Below are 15,353 nucleotides of genomic sequence, written 5' to 3'. Positions count from 1 at the left end.
AGAGACGTCAGTTGGTGATCCACCCAAGGACTATGGAAAGGAGGTTTAGACATGCGTCATCAATACGTCATAGCTTTAGGGGGTACCACACATGCGCAGTAGAATCTGGTCCGCACTCGACCGCAGCTTCAGTTACACTGCGCATGCGTAATACCCCTCACCAAGGACCAGTGTCCTAGCCTCCTTCTATAGGCCTTGGATCCACCCTGGAAATGAGTTTGTGTCGAGCTCTCCGCAATAAAACACCAAACTTCCGGTTATAACCTTCTAAATAAAAGCATGAAGATGATGTGGAGAGCTGGAAAAACATTTGGTTGCCTTTTTTTGTGTTATTTACCTATCTGCAGTGGTGGGATAGTACATTTACTCAAGCACTGTCATACAGATAATAATGCATACAGTGCACTTTCATAGACTAAGCTACTGGAGTTACCCTGCACTATAATCATTTTTAAGAGTCTTTTCTGCACTATATTCACTTTTTTAATAGTCATGTATCACAGCTGTTACCCTGCACTATATTCAGTTTAAACATTTTTCTTCAGATCTTGTATTTTTATATCTGGTATATTTTTTTGTACTTTGTACTTTGCACTACTAACTTTTTTACTGCCTTTTTACTAACATGTTTTGCACTATGGAACTGTGATGCTGGAAACTTGAATTTCCCTCGGGATTAATAAAGTTACTATCTATCTATCTATCTATCTATCTATCTATCTATCTATAATTTTGTAATTTACTTGAGTAATTCCATTTCATGTAAATCAGAAACAGCTTTATTGGCCAAGTATGTGTACACATACAAGGAATTTGACTCCAGTTTTAAAGGTCCCATATTATAAAAAAGTGAGATTTCATGTTTTTTTTATTATAAAGCAGGTTTAAGTCCTATATAAATACTGTGAAAATCGAAACACTCAATCCACAGGGAAATACACACAGCCCATTTCTACCCATTCGTGATGTCACGAATATACAATATTTAGACCCTTGACGTTAATTTGAAAACTAAACATTCTAAATGTGTCCTAGTTTATTCCTGGTTGCAGTGTATCAGTGTGTTCCAATCTGCGTACTGAACACATAACTTTGTTATTGTAATGATTTTTGCCTTACTGTTTGTGAATTCATTCATCTTGTGAATAATAAAAAGTAAAAAAAAAAAAGCGCTGTGTTGCTTGACAACAAAAGCTACAAAACATTTATATTATTTATGAAAATAAAACCAGTAGTGATGCAACATGTAGAAATAGATAAAGTGGTATTTATGCACCCAGCTAGGAAATGAGAGCTTTCGAGGACCACAAGGAGAAAGCGCCACCCCGTGGTAGTTTAAAGAATAACTACATTAATCCACTTTTCTTTTTTTTTTAACTAAATTATAGAATATAGTTTAGCTACAGTATGATGGCACATAGACCTAAAGCATATTTTCCAAAAGTAAGTCAATACTTACTTTTTTGTAAGGCTGTAAGTCAATACTGGACAAGGCTAAATTAACATAATGTGTGGTAAAACATACCTGTGTTTTGATGAAGAAACTATGGTCACCTTAAATCTTCCATCTTCTTTTTCTTCTGTTTTTTTCTCTGCTTCAAAAAACAAGCACGAGTTAGTGATTACCATCTGTGTTTTTAATTTATTTGTGCATTAAACTGAGATTCTGATTTAAGTCAAATATATTATATTTGACTTAGATCAGCATCTCAGTTTAATATATAATATATATAATATAATATTATATAATATTATATATATTATTATTATTATATTATATATTATATAATACATACATAATATATATAATACATATATTATATAATACATACATATATATTATATAATACAATTATGTTATATATATATAATATAATATTATATATATATATATATATATATAATATAATATTATATATATAAATGTGTATATATGTATCGTTTACTCAGTTGTAGGGCTGTAAGTCAATACTGGACAAGGATAAATTCACATAATGTGTGGTAAAACATCTTAAATACCTGTGGGTTGTGCATTTAAAATAATATTAAATAACCAGAATGTCATCCAAAAAAATGCTATGACGTGCATGTGCTAAATATTGCCTAATATTTATTTAGTGTGTTGATGCAAAGAAAAAAAAATGAAAATAAAAACAGGAAAATCAGCCCTTTATGAGGCGGGCCACCCCTCCTTCCTGCCAAGGCCTATAGAAGGAGACTAGGTCACTGGTCTTGTTGTGTGGGATATGACGCATGCGCAGTGTAACTGAAGTGCAGACCAGATTTTACTGCGCATGTGTTATACGACGCGTTGATGACGCATAATCCATCCTCCTTTCTATAGGCCTTGCCTTTCTTGCTCCGGTATCTGACAAAGCGATCGTCAGCCTCCGGGCGGCCGCTCACCACTAGTGATGGGAATTACGGCTCTTTATAGTGAGCCAGATCATTTGGCTCAGCTCACCAAGAGGAGCCGGCTCTTTCGGCTCCCAAACGGCTCTTCATTTTACCACTTTTGCCTTTTATAATTCAGCCAAATTTAGCGCTGTTTTGACCTTTGATTAGTATGTGTGCGCATATATATCACTTAAATTATTCTAATTATACTAAACCTTATAATTTCCTGAATACCGTAATTTTACATGCTGCTTCGTTTCCGACTGTCACTCATCTTGTCTGCTATTCGCGCACCACATGCCTCTCTCTTTCTCTCCTCCTCTCCCTCCTGCTCTGTACCTGTAGACCGCCAGCACGCCGTGCACCCACGCCCCTCCCTGCTTGACGGTTTGATCCTTGCCTGTCATCACCTGATTGGTCGCACGGACATCATTAACACAACATTCAGTCACAGTCAGTGCATGGAGTGCCCGTGAAGCAGAGAAAATCATCCGGTCATTTCGCCTTGAATTAAAGGGACTGTTGCGTGCTCGTGCGGGGCTGCGCTGTTCAGACTCAGACTCCAACACAAACTACACGGAAGCACCAAAACCTCAAAGTTATATCTAGTGAAGCCCGTCTGTTAAACAGTGTCAACTCTTCCTGCTTCAGCCCCCCGACCACGGCCAGAAGACACAGGGGAGACCGTAACTTTGGTCTCCAGGGCCAGAGTCTCTGCTCCTCTGCCTGCTTGCCTTCACTCACGCACCGCGCGCGTTCTCGCGCTCCACTCTTACGTTCATGCGCACACACTACACACTGCAGAAGAGTTAGTAGCTCTGAGAATATCTAGTGAATGCACAGTGGACGTTTGTGCAGAAATAACTGCTGCAGCTCCTCCAGACCAACAGAGGTTTTCCGTGTCTTGTGAAGTGACGGGGCTATGCAGCGAGAAACGTTATCGTCTCCGACCGGATGCCGGTGTCTCCCCTTTTCCTGGTCGGGAGGCTGAAGCATGAAAAGCCAACACTAGGATCAGCACTGATTCATGGTGAGACCTCCGTCTGGTCAGCTAACATTACCGCCAAGCAGCTGAAATAAAGAGATATTGTGGTTTTAGCTGACGTGTGTCGCCTCACTGTTTAGAGCAATGCGTCGCCCCGTCACTTCACAAGACACGGGAAACCTCTGTTGGTCTGGAGGAGCTGCAGCAGTTATTTCTGCACAAACGTCCACTGTACATTTACTAGACATTCTCAGAGCTACAAAGTCTTCTGCAGTGTGTAGTGTGCACGCATGCACGTAAGAGTGGAGCGCGAGAACGAGCGTGGTCTGTGAGTGAAGGCAAGCAGGCAGAGGAGCAGAGGAGCAGAGTACAGCAGAGACTCCGACCCTGGAGACCAAAGCTATGGTCTCCCCCGTGTCCTCCGACCGCTGCCAACACTGTTTTGCAAGATGGGCTTCGCTAGATATAACTTTGAGGTTTTGGTGATTCCGTGTAATTTGTGTTGGAGTCTTGTCTGAAGAGCGTAGCCACACGTGAGGGCGCATATGCGAGCGCGCATGGGACGCCGACCCGGTAGATTTATACGTGTAAAAAGTTACAAACAGTTCCTTTAAAAAAAAAAAAAGAAGAAAAAAAAACGGCTCTCGGACGGGAGCCGGCTCTTATCGTTCTCTTAAAAGAGCCGGCTCTTTGAACCGGCTCGTTCTGAACAACCCATCACTACCCTCCAGCAGCAGCAGCTCTCATCTCATCCAGAAAGATTCAGCCCGCTGTCTGTCTGTCGGAGCCTCCACGTCTGTCAGGCCCTGCTGTTGACTACAGAGGAATCTCAACCTCTGGGATCTGAGTTAAAAACATTTACGGTACGTAGCTTTCGCCAAGCGGAATGTGTCTTTTTAAAAAAACATTTGGTAAATGACATCTTTGTTTACATCTTTGTTCTGAGAGGCCTCCCTGACGTCGCCAGGCGGCTAGCTCAACAAGCTAACATGCTAGCATAGTGCATGGTAATGCTAGCGTATTATTATTATTGTTTTGATTGTTAAAAACACATGTGTAGGTAGCGTTTAACATGTGGTGTTTTATGCATTAACAAGTTAATTATCAGCCTAATAGCAAGCTAAATGTTAGCTATTTGCTTAGCATCACCGTCGTTTAGCATGTGTAAACAAGCTAAATGTTAGCTATAGAGCTAACCATGTTTTGTCGTTATGGTTACTTCCGTAGCTAAGGTTACCTACCTGTTAATGGTGTGTTAACTTACTGTCTGTAGCAGGTTAAGTTGTCAACTAGCCATCACCTAAATACAGTATTATAGCTTAGTAAGCTGACACTAAGTCAAAGTCTGGTCATTGCTAAAGTTAGCAGCTAGTTAATGCGACTTAATCACATTTTGTACAGATGTATAGTCATGTAAACAGGGAATGAAATCAGCACCTGCCACCTGCCAAATAACTAATGTTGGCTGTGGCAGGGGGAAATTTCAGGTCACCTGCCACCATGGCAGTTTTCCTTATATTAAGAAATATTATTTTTAAAAGCAATTCTAAAGCCTAAATTTTATATATATATATATATATATATATATAGTAACACTTCATTTTAAAGGTCCACACATTTCATGGTAATTAGGTAATAATCAGCAAGTAGTTTTTAAATTTCTTTGGAATTACTGCCAAATTACCCAAATATTTACCTATACATTTATTGAAAATTACTTTATATAAACATGATTTAATAATTATATTTCTCAATAGCTGGTATTTATTTTATACATTTCCAAGAAAAGAATAAAAAGTTAATTGTTTTGCTTTATTTCCATGCCTACTGGTAAATAGATGATAATTAGCAAATAACTTCTTTGAAATTTCTTTCAAAAACTCCCTGAATCAGCCGGTAGAAATGTTCAGTGACCTGCCACAGTGGCAGATGAGGAAAAATGTTAATATCAGAACCTGCATGTAAACATCTTTTTTTTTTTACATGTTTAATAATCTATTTGTTCTTATCTTCCACAGATAATGCCAACAATAAAATTACAGAGCTCCGATGGGGAAATCTTCGAGGTGGATGTTGAGATAGCAAAACAGTCTGTCACCATCAAGACCATGTTAGAAGGTATCATCACACACTTTTGAGTCCATGGTGTCACTTCACAGCTGACTTTACTTTGCACCAGCTGTACATTTTGGTATATATATTACATCTGCAACCATACTAGACTCAACCACTGGCGCACTTACTTTACACTATACATCCTATATACCACTTTATAGACTGCACATGTATACATATTGCATTTATTTATTGTACGTACTGTACACATTAATGTTCACCCATTCACTCTGTATCTTTTATATCTCTATTATAGTTTTTATAATTTTTGTATACCTTTACATCTCCTGTGTTTCACTCTGTTTGCTGATGTTGCTGCTTTAAAACCTTAATTTCCCTGTGGGGATTAATAAAGGTTCATCTTACTCTTACTCATTACTCACTTATTCATTGATTTTCTGACAGATTTGGGAATGGATGATGAAGGAGATGATGACCCAGTCCCCCTCCCTAATGTCAACGCTGCCATCCTCAAAAAGGTACAAAACACACACCATAGCTTTGTGTTATCCTAGATCTATATATGTAAAGATTTAAATTGGTTTCATGCACACTGAATGAGTTGATTGTTAGGTTTTATGATGTAGATGATGACAAAATGATTCATGTTTTGATGAAGAAACTATGGTCACCTTAAATCTTCCAACAGTAGTTTCGGTGTTTTTTTCTCTGCTTCAAAGAACAAGCACGAGTTAGTGATTGCCATCTGTGTTTTTAATTTATTTGTGCATTAAACTGAGATGCTGATTTAAGTTAAATATAATATATTTATATATACTGAAATGTGTATACATGTATCGTTTACTCAGTTGTAGGGCTGACCCGAATGCTTCGACCATTGCCATTGAAATCAACCTCCAAATCAGTCTTCGAATGCTTCATATTATTTTTGTTTATAGAAGTATGTAATAATAAAATATAAATCCTAAATTAGCCCATGAAATAAGGAATAACCCCACAACATTATTCATATTCAACTTTAACTATTATTAGTTATTCACGGGCGGATATCGCTGTTTGTTGTGTGGAGAGGCGAGTGTGTGTATTCGGGACAGCCCTACTGAGTTGCCAGTTTTTTTAAATCAGTTTTTGAAGAGGTGTAGATTGAAATTAACTCATTTTGGAGACCCTAATTTGTGAAACTGTTGAATTATAATCCATTCTACGGAAAGGTGTTTCAAACATTTCTAATAGTCTATTATCTATCTACTATCTACAAAATATCAAACGCATTTCAGTTTCAACAAAAAATGAACATTATATATATTATGTTGTATTAAAGTTCTTTTGTTTTTAGCTAGGTTGACCAGAAATGGTGTTAAAGTGGAGTGTTTGTCGTCACGTCCTGTTAAGATCACTTTTTTTTTTTTTATGTTCATCTATCACACACATGAAGCACAAGCTATGTGTCCCCCTTTGCCCTTGTTAGATTTTTCTTGCCGGTCAACTAATCACAGTTTTGGGAGCAGAAGGTTTTGAATGATCTTTTTGTGTTTCAGAGCTGCAGTTATTTAAAACACGAGGGTTCTTACAATTCTTTTAGTCATAACTCAGTTGGAGATCTGGAACCCATGCTGATTAATGATCATTTTCAAGAGAGAAACAGGGCACACAGTGATACTACACAAAGAACAATGTGTTTTAAACCCTTGTGCTCCAAGTGCAGTACTGATTCATGCCCTACATGTTGTCATGACTACTGTAATGTGCTACCTTTTTTACCTTGTTTTTGGTATGTGTTTGTTCCCCTCAGGTGATTCAGTGGTGCACCCATCACAAAGATGACCCTCCTCCTCCTGAAGACGACGAGAACAAGGAGAAGAGGACAGATGACATTCCTGTATGGGACCAGGAGTTCCTTAAAGTGGATCAAGGCACCTTGTTTGAACTCATTCTGGTAAATACGATTTACATTATATTACATAACGTTACATTGAGGTTGACAGTAACCTTAACTACAACCATTACCACACCAAACCTGCACCCCCTCACCTGAACTTTAACCAAAAACAAAACCTGAATGTAATGGTTAATATTGGTCACACCAGCTTTTTGTTTTTGCCCTAGATAGGAGTTGAGTCCCCACAATGTTAAATTATTAACAGATTTTTATCCCCACAACACACACACTGTTCTATAATTTGATTTCTCAAGACATTTACTTTGATACACCTTTTATATAAAGTTGTCATTGCAGATATTCTCTTTGGCTTCAGTGCTTCTTCTTGACTTGTTTGTAAAGTTAAATGTGAATGTTTCTTTCGTGACGCTCCTCTCCTCTGGTCGATTTCATTCACTGCTGTGGCAGAGTGCTGAGCGTGTTCATTTGGTTGACAGAGATACAAAAGTTGCTTAGCAACAGCTGGAAGATTGGTGGTTTGCCTATGTAGGGATTTAAACAGACGGTTTTTAAGGTGAAAAGCCACAAGGAGTGATCGTGGGCTTTAAAAAGGATTTTCACTGGTTAGCATGTGACGGGTAAACCAGGCAGAGCAGGTGAAAGGTAACCTGAGCAGTGATTGGGAAATAGGTGTTGGCCAAGCTGTGGGGCTTCCAGGAAGTGAAACACAAGTCACAGCGTCCGTCACTTGAGTTGATTAGCCCCCCTCCGGCTTTTTTGAATGTGATTTACGTGCACAAAGCTAGTTGGTGCTGAAGAGCGGATGAGCGAGCGGTTGCTCCCATACCAAATGAGTGCGAGGCGTTGTCACCATGTGAGGTTAAACAGGTATTATGAGTTTACTGGAACTCAGCAGGAGTGGAGTTGATGCTTTGTTCGGTGACCTCAGCCTAGTGTGTAAGCCAGCTGATGGCTTTGAAATGTAGCAGTAGTGCTCAGATATGGTTGAAAGTAATCAATATCATCTTAGAAATAGAAACTGCTGTATTTTGACATCTGACAAGTTTTCAAATTCATGGATCTATTACTCAAACTGTCCTTCCTGGATAATAGGCACCATTTGTACCTGGATACATTGTTTGGATAATTAAGATCTGATTCACAGCCTTTGCATTTTCTCGTTGTCAGCTTCATTCAATAACTTTTTTAGAAGGGAAGACTTGCTAACTACTGCTACTACTTGTAGCTTGTTAAAGCTAGCAGGAAGAGCTGGAGTTAGGTGACCTTTGAACTTGCTGGACAGATTTTTATTTCTTAAATTACACCTGGCTGAGATCAGAACATAACCGATGAAATCGCACTCTGATCACGATGCTTTCTGCGTGCATTTACACCTTGCATGTTTTTCCTGATGCAGATACAGATCGGGGTACTAGTTAATTGTCGAAGTGGTACCTGAGACGAGACGCCCACACCAATGCAGCCTCATGCTGTTTTTCTGTATTAACGCAACATGATTTTTAATCCTCATCAGCATTAAAACCACGGCAGTCTGAAAAAAACAACAGTAGTGAAAATCACCAGTAGCTTCATGCATTGTAGTCCCTGAAATAAATACTGCTGCCTGTAGGTCTTGATATTTTCCTTGAAATGCTAAGGCGTCTGTCAGTCCTTCACAGTGTTTTTTTTCCCCCACTGCCACCCCACGCCTCTAATCTTCACGGTACTGTTACGTTTCCTTTTCAGGCCGCCAACTATTTGGACATCAAAGGTCTGTTAGATGTCACCTGCAAGACGGTGGCCAACATGATTAAAGGCAAAACCCCGGAGGAGATCAGGAAGACGTTCAACATCAAAAATGATTTCACAGAGGAGGAAGAAGCCCAGGTAGTTATTCCATCCATCACCTGTCTGTCAGAAAAAATATGATAAATTAATAGATCAATTTGGATGCTAAAGATGATTTAAATAACCCATTTCATTCTGTATAAGTGCTTTGACGCAATTTTCAGAAACTCAGCCTGTTTGTCCCTCCTCTCGTCCGCAGGTACGCAAAGAGAACCAGTGGTGCGAAGAGAAGTAAGGGGGGAGATCCTGCCAACACTACCACACTGAAAAGGAATTGTCCCCGCTAACTGGTTGCACTGGTGTTGTTCATACTTGTCAATATTTACATTTAGTATATTTAGAGCCACATACTCCTCTCTTTCCCTTCCCTCAATTTCTGCATACCCATAGCATGACCATGTTAACCTGCCCGTGTGTCGTCATTATTTAAACTAAGAAGCTCTTTTCTGTTTCTACACACAAACACACACACACACACACACACACACATACACACACACACGCGTTGTGTATTCAGATAAATAGACCCGGTTTCATGGATTGAAGATTAGAAGAAAGTTTCCCTATTATTAATCGCAACAGTTGACTTTTTTACTGGACATGTTTTGTTTTTCTTTTAGGTTTCATGGATTGAAGATTAGAAGAAAGTTTCCCTATTGTTAATCGCAAAAGTTGACTTTTTTACTGGACATGTTTTGTTTTTCTTTTAGGTTAATTGATTAAATAAAATGTCTTTTTTTGAGATGAAAGGGTGAATATTTTATTTTTGCTCTGTAAATGCATCCGTCATGTGAAACCATATTAAACAGGGGGGGAGGACTGACTGTTTTAAAGGAAAAGTGAAGTTTGAGGTGGAAAGATGTTGTTTTTTTTTTTTGGCGTTAACGTCCTTTTGGACTCGGAAGTAGTTCAAGCATCGAGTAACTCATTCCTAATTCATGTTGTTTTGAATTGGAAACTTTTTCTCAGATAAAGCTCTTGATGCTGACTTTTGGGATGATCAAACATTTATTGGAGGAGTAAATAAAATGTATAAAATGGCTGGTGTGTGTCATTTTTGTGTTGAAGGTGCTGAGGAACTTGACCTTCTTTGGAATAATTTTAATTATATTGACCCGGACTGACTTTACTGTCTTTCAGAGGCTGTAGCAGATTTAGTTGTAGAGCTTGAGTGAAGGTACAGAAACTAAAAAACCTAAGGAATCCATTTATAACAACCATGTCATACTAGCTCGTCAGGAAGGGGGCTCAGTAACGCTCCAAAGTTAAACTAAATTTTGGTGAGGAAAAACAGACATAGCTATTTTCAAAGGGGTCCCTTGACCTCCAACCTCAAGATATGTGGATGAAAATGGGTTCTATGGGTACCCATGAGTCTCCCCTTTACAGACACGCCCACTTTATGATAATTGCATGCAGGATAAATGTGTTATTTTCGACTATTCTATAATGGTGAATTTGAATATTTCTGCATACTGGGGTCCTTAAACAGTTGGAATTACATAAATTGTGTATCACTGTAAAGCTGAGACTCTTGTGGATCCAATGAGCCCAACTGTATTCATGTGTGATGATGTTAGTCCCCATAGGAGCCATTTCATTGTAGTGAAACCATTTTTTTTAAATGTGACCTCACTGTATAAAATGACCTGTGATGACCTCTAGGATAATCACAGCCTCATGAAACTTTACAGCCACAAATTTAACACCTAGGGCATTCAGAGGATGGATGGCTTTTCTAGGTAGATTGACAGTAAAGGGGTTTCTGAGCAGTTTACACAACAGAAGTGCTCGCCATCCAATCATGGAAAACTTTTAATTCTTGCAGAAATCTCCAACAGTCAAAGGTTTTTGAAACCAAATCACAGCATGGCTTTTTCTAAGGTGTTCCTCGAAGTCTTTGTGTCTTTGTTGTATTTTGAAGGGATTATTGATAATTTTTATCAATTGTCAATAAAAAAAAAGGTTAAATTTAGCACCAAACCTGTTTACTAAATGGTATCAGCCCATAAATTGCTGCAACAACTTATGAGACACAAGTGGGCAAAGGAATGGCCATCATATACTTCGATCATAATGTTCTAAACCCTTATACTCTTTCTCAGTTTATTTTAATTAATGTGTATTTCAGATTTATGACTACAGCAACTTGACTCACTGTGCTGAGCTGCATCTCAGATTAATCTTCAGGTTCCCAGCTTTCAGATGATGTACACCACTTCTATATGACATCTACTGCTGACCTGCTATCTCCACCTAAAAAAAAGACAAAAATGGGTCTTGTGGGTCCGAGAAGGGTAAAAAAAAGTATTTTCGCTCACTGAAATCATTCTTGAAATCTCTGTTTTAACCACAGTAGACATGGACAAGATATTTAAAACACTTTAATACATCAAACAAAACCAAGTAATACATTTGAGGCATAAAAAATACAAAAGACATCTCCGATGCGTTCCCACTACGGACTGAACATCCTCAAAATAAAACAAGCTATTTCTAGCACAAGAGCTCTCTCTGCTGGAGGAAAACAGTTTTGCTGTACAAAAGCTCAGTTTACAGTTTGTCCACAGCGTTGTAAGCCGAGTTTGAAGCTGCAAGCAGAACAGTAAAATAAAGCCTTTTTTTAGTCAAAATGGATGTTACGTTGAAGTCGGGACATGCACAGATTGAGAACACAGGATATCATTTGAACGCTGCTGCAGGAACACTTGACCGAAACAAAAAGTAAAAGTCTGCACAAGAGGACAAACACAAAATGTATTGCTTTAAGAAATAGTAGAAACTAAAAGAATCTTTTTTTTTTTTTTAAAGTCATTTCCTTTTTTTTTTCTTTTTTACATAAAAACATATAAAAGTTTAATTATAATAGGGAATTCCAACATTTATAAAACTTTACAACACAATGCAATATAATAGTACCCATTTGGTCTCAGATTAGTTTACGGAGCTGCAAAACTGTTCAGTCAAAGGAAAACAGCCAAGAGAAGAAAAATATATCCCTCTTGTCTTTCTCTGAGGGTTTCCCCGCCAGCAAAACATCACGAGATTCATACAAAAATACCAAAGATTAGGAGGGAAAACGGAACAAAAATGTAACGGTTGATATAGTGAGAGACTGAAAGTGCCTAAAAGAAACAATGTAACTTGCAGTTGGGGATATTCTGTCATGTATGAGACTGTTTTACCTGCTGAAAATGTGTTTGAGGGCTGCACACAGTTGTAAAAATGTTTGGAAATGGAATGAAACTTAACAAAATAAGGTGAATGTGTCTCTTTAGAGCTGAGGTTGTGCTGGTCAGACTGGCTGCTTGTTGCTCCCCTCTGGTTTGGTCTGAGTGATAGTGGTGAATAATGTGTCTGATGGTGATCTGTAAACCCCTACATTTGGAGAAAACTGTATGTGTAACAGCACTGAAGAAGAGTCTGAAGTGGTTTTGTTAAACAAAGAGCTCATTTACAATACATTTGGTTTGTGATTGTCACGGAGGTCAAAGCACAGGGCCAGCTTTGAAAAAAAAAAAAAAGAGCACAGAGCGGGGCTTTATTTGTGAATTTTTTTTCTCACGAGGCAGAGCTGTCCTCGAGGCAAAAAACGAATCGCTTTACTTGAGTTGAACTGCAGCAGATGGAGCCAAAGAACCACAGATTAGTTGTGCCTCCAGTGCAGGTCTGCCTCTCTACAACTGGATCTCTTTTGACTGACTGGTGGGGGTTCAGTCACCAGTTCAGAGGCTGGATCCTCCCAACGATGTGGATCAGGAGGTTTCTCTTACAAATGACACAGTTTAACACTCGGGTGTTCATCATCAACCTAAAAACAAGTAAGTTTGAACTAATTTACAGTATGATTAGGTTAATGCTAACCTTATTAACATGTCCAGCCTGGTAACAATTTACCAGTGATTGGTGAGCCACACATCGGCCAAGGATTGCCTGATTGCTTGATTAAGTAATTGACCATTTGAAGGAGGCTTTGAGAAAGAATTGACCTGTTAATGATGTATTCTGTCTAGAAACGCAGACTGTGGAGGATCCAGCCTCTGAACGGAGACATGGCTAGTATCTTACTCTGGGGTAATCTAGCAGGGAGGATGCTGGCTGTCACGGGGGGCTGAAGGATGGCTCCTTCAACCACTCCTATTTTTTGTTTTAATCAAACAAAAACGACCACCAAAGATGTGAGAATGAAGGCAGGTGAGGAAGATGATCGTCATGGCTCTGGAGGAAGCTGAGGTGAAGGTGGGGGGGGGTCAGGGGCGTGAGCGGACAGCATTGATCATTGAGACTCTGTTAGCACTTTGAGAGAAAGTCCTGCGGCCTTGGCGGCCGACAGCGCCGTCGTCGAGCCGTGCGTCTGCTTGCCAGTCAGTTCCAGGTGTGTGTGGGCGTGTTTGGTTGCGGGCTGACGGAGGTCGCCGCGCTTGCCGGCAGACTGCTGCGGGGGTAAGCGCGTGTGTGAGCGTGGTGTGTGTGTCGGCGGAGACAAGGTGAGGTGTGTCGACGGGGAGGTGGGCGGCGGGGAGCAGCCCCGGGACGGGGGGAGCTGGTGCTGGTACAGATGGTGGCGGGCGGGGGAGGGAGGAGAGTCTATAGCACTTAAATCTGAAGAAGTTGGGCTGGGACAGCCTCCTCCTTGAAGGTAGCGAATGCACTTCTTTTTCCTCCTAGGGACAGTCAGAGAGAGTTATCTGTGAATAAAGTGTGGATGGTAAACGTCAGCAGGCTTTAATGAAGATGCATCATTCACACGACGTCAACGAACAGGGAGACATGGGGTCAAAATGAACAACACAAAAGTATTAGTGTCTATATACAGATGTAAATGAAGAGTTAATTTACCAAAACATCACAAATTCATCTCAGGAAATATATATTTCTGAAATTCTAGGCTCCTAACTAACGATTTTCTAGATATAAAACAATATAGTTTGAAAAAATATTGCTCTTTTATACGGAAAAAGTCAAAACATAATTGTAAAATTGGCGTCAATCTAAGGGAAAATATTAAAGATTGCTTTAAAATTTGCTTTCTTGTTGAGAATTAGATGAGGAAATTGATACCACTCTCATGCCTGCTAGATTTGTGTTATGGAACAATGGAGTCAGGCTCACTGTTTCCCTGTTTCCACTCTCCATGCTCAGCTAAGATAATTGATAATTTATTATTCGAGAGCAGGGAATACCACTCAAATTTATAATGAATTTACTGTATGACTTTCGTTTACTATTATTAGTGTTAAACAATGAACTCCTCTTCTCCTGGTCTGCACCAAACATTATAACATAATAGTCAGACAGCAGTGCTGTGCTGTGCTTTGTGAGGTGTTATACTTAAAAGCAGCCTTGTGTACCTCTGAGCGCAGCATCAAAGCAGTTAACAGGATCCCATGATCATTACCAGAATATGATATGAGTCACCAGGTTTAACCGCAAGGAAAGGCGCTAGGCCATATTTAGAGACACAGAGAGAGAGGGAGAGAGGGAGGAAGAGTGCAATAGAAAGTGATTTCTAAATGTCAGAGTTCACCATCAAAAGGCGCCGGTTACCACATCGCATGAATGGAGAGAGTTGAAAGCAGATGGGCATGAGAACGCCGTCGAAATGCAAAAGCTGCAGGGAGTGTGTGTGTGTGTGTGTGTGTGTGTTGAGCTGTGGTGATAAGGATTCGCTCTAACCACATTCACCCCCCTTTGTTCTCTCAAACCGAAACACACACACACACACACACACACACACTTAGATTTCCATGACGTGATGGTGGGGAAGACGACGGGGTTGCTACAGTGCTGTGGTGGTAGAAGCTCTTTTTCTGCAGAACCACACAGATTCCTGACTCCTTGCAGTGAAGCTGCCGACTATCGCCTACCGTAAATCCTGCTGGGACTAAAACAAGAGGAGGTGATGGGCCTGCTTCTGATTTATATTGGACTATCACCAAGTTTCTGCCTTATTACAGAGAAACTGAGGTTGTTGCAATCTTGAGAAAAGGTCACGAAAAAACAGTGAGATCAGTGATGTAGCTGATTTAGTAAATTAGGCTTAGGTGCGTTTGGATGAACAGCTCTGGTGGATATATAAATCTAACACCCTTGTGCTGTGATTGACTTTATACTAAACTTTGAATAAATGAATTCAATTTGGCAACCTTTGCTACTGAATGAGCATAA

General features: G+C 39.6%; 2 protein-coding genes across 20 annotated transcripts in view; one reads left to right on the top strand and one right to left on the bottom strand.

Moving 5' to 3' along the window:
* The first annotated feature begins 4,089 nt into the window (after positions 1-4,089).
* skp1 (S-phase kinase-associated protein 1) lies at positions 4,090-10,227 on the top strand. Of its 2 annotated transcripts, XR_005203850.1 has the most exons (7): positions 4,090-4,245; positions 5,401-5,500; positions 5,903-5,976; positions 7,251-7,394; positions 9,084-9,224; positions 9,385-9,805; positions 9,896-10,227. XR_005203850.1 is itself a non-coding variant. In XM_037748659.1 (6 exons), the coding sequence occupies exons 2-6, from the start codon at positions 5,404-5,406 to the stop codon at positions 9,418-9,420; spliced, it is 492 nt and encodes a 163-aa protein (XP_037604587.1). In that variant the 5' UTR covers positions 4,090-4,245; positions 5,401-5,403; the 3' UTR covers positions 9,421-10,227. The 2 variants fall into 2 exon arrangements, 1 of the variants encoding a protein (XP_037604587.1); XM_037748659.1 differs by having other exon boundaries at positions 9,385-10,227.
* A 1,324-nt stretch (positions 10,228-11,551) lies between these two features.
* The window catches only part of tcf7 (transcription factor 7), an 83,585-nt gene continuing 79,783 nt past the window's right edge, over positions 11,552-15,353 (bottom strand). For 10 of the 18 annotated variants that reach the window (XM_037748640.1, XM_037748641.1, XM_037748644.1 and 7 more), the window contains one exon: positions 11,552-13,849. In XM_037748640.1, coding sequence (XP_037604568.1) covers positions 13,462-13,849 — 388 coding nt within the window. In that variant the 3' untranslated portion in view covers positions 11,552-13,461. Of the gene's footprint in view, positions 13,874-15,353 lie in introns of all 18 variants that reach the window. The other 8 variants (XM_037748651.1, XM_037748652.1, XM_037748653.1 and 5 more) reach the window with 3 other exon arrangements.

This window comes from Sebastes umbrosus, chromosome 17, assembly GCF_015220745.1.
Source record: "Sebastes umbrosus isolate fSebUmb1 chromosome 17, fSebUmb1.pri, whole genome shotgun sequence".
Classification (NCBI taxonomy): Eukaryota; Metazoa; Chordata; class Actinopteri; order Perciformes; family Sebastidae; genus Sebastes; species Sebastes umbrosus.
The sequence above is the reverse complement of the archived record's forward strand: the minus strand, read 5'-3'. Positions and strand labels throughout refer to the sequence as shown.

What these genes read in the sequence shown, in the direction of transcription:
- skp1 (XM_037748659.1), top strand. Translation starts at nt 5,404, where the DNA reads ATGCCAACAATAAAATTACAGAGCTCCGATGGGGAAATCTTCGAGGTG. An exon ending in CATCAAGACCATGTTAGAAG is followed by an intron (nt 5,501 to 5,902) that starts GTATCATCACAC and finishes ATTTTCTGACAG; the next exon opens with ATTTGGGAATGGATGATGAA. An exon ending in CAGAGGAGGAAGAAGCCCAG is followed by an intron (nt 9,225 to 9,384) that starts GTAGTTATTCCA and finishes TCTCGTCCGCAG; the next exon opens with GTACGCAAAGAGAACCAGTG.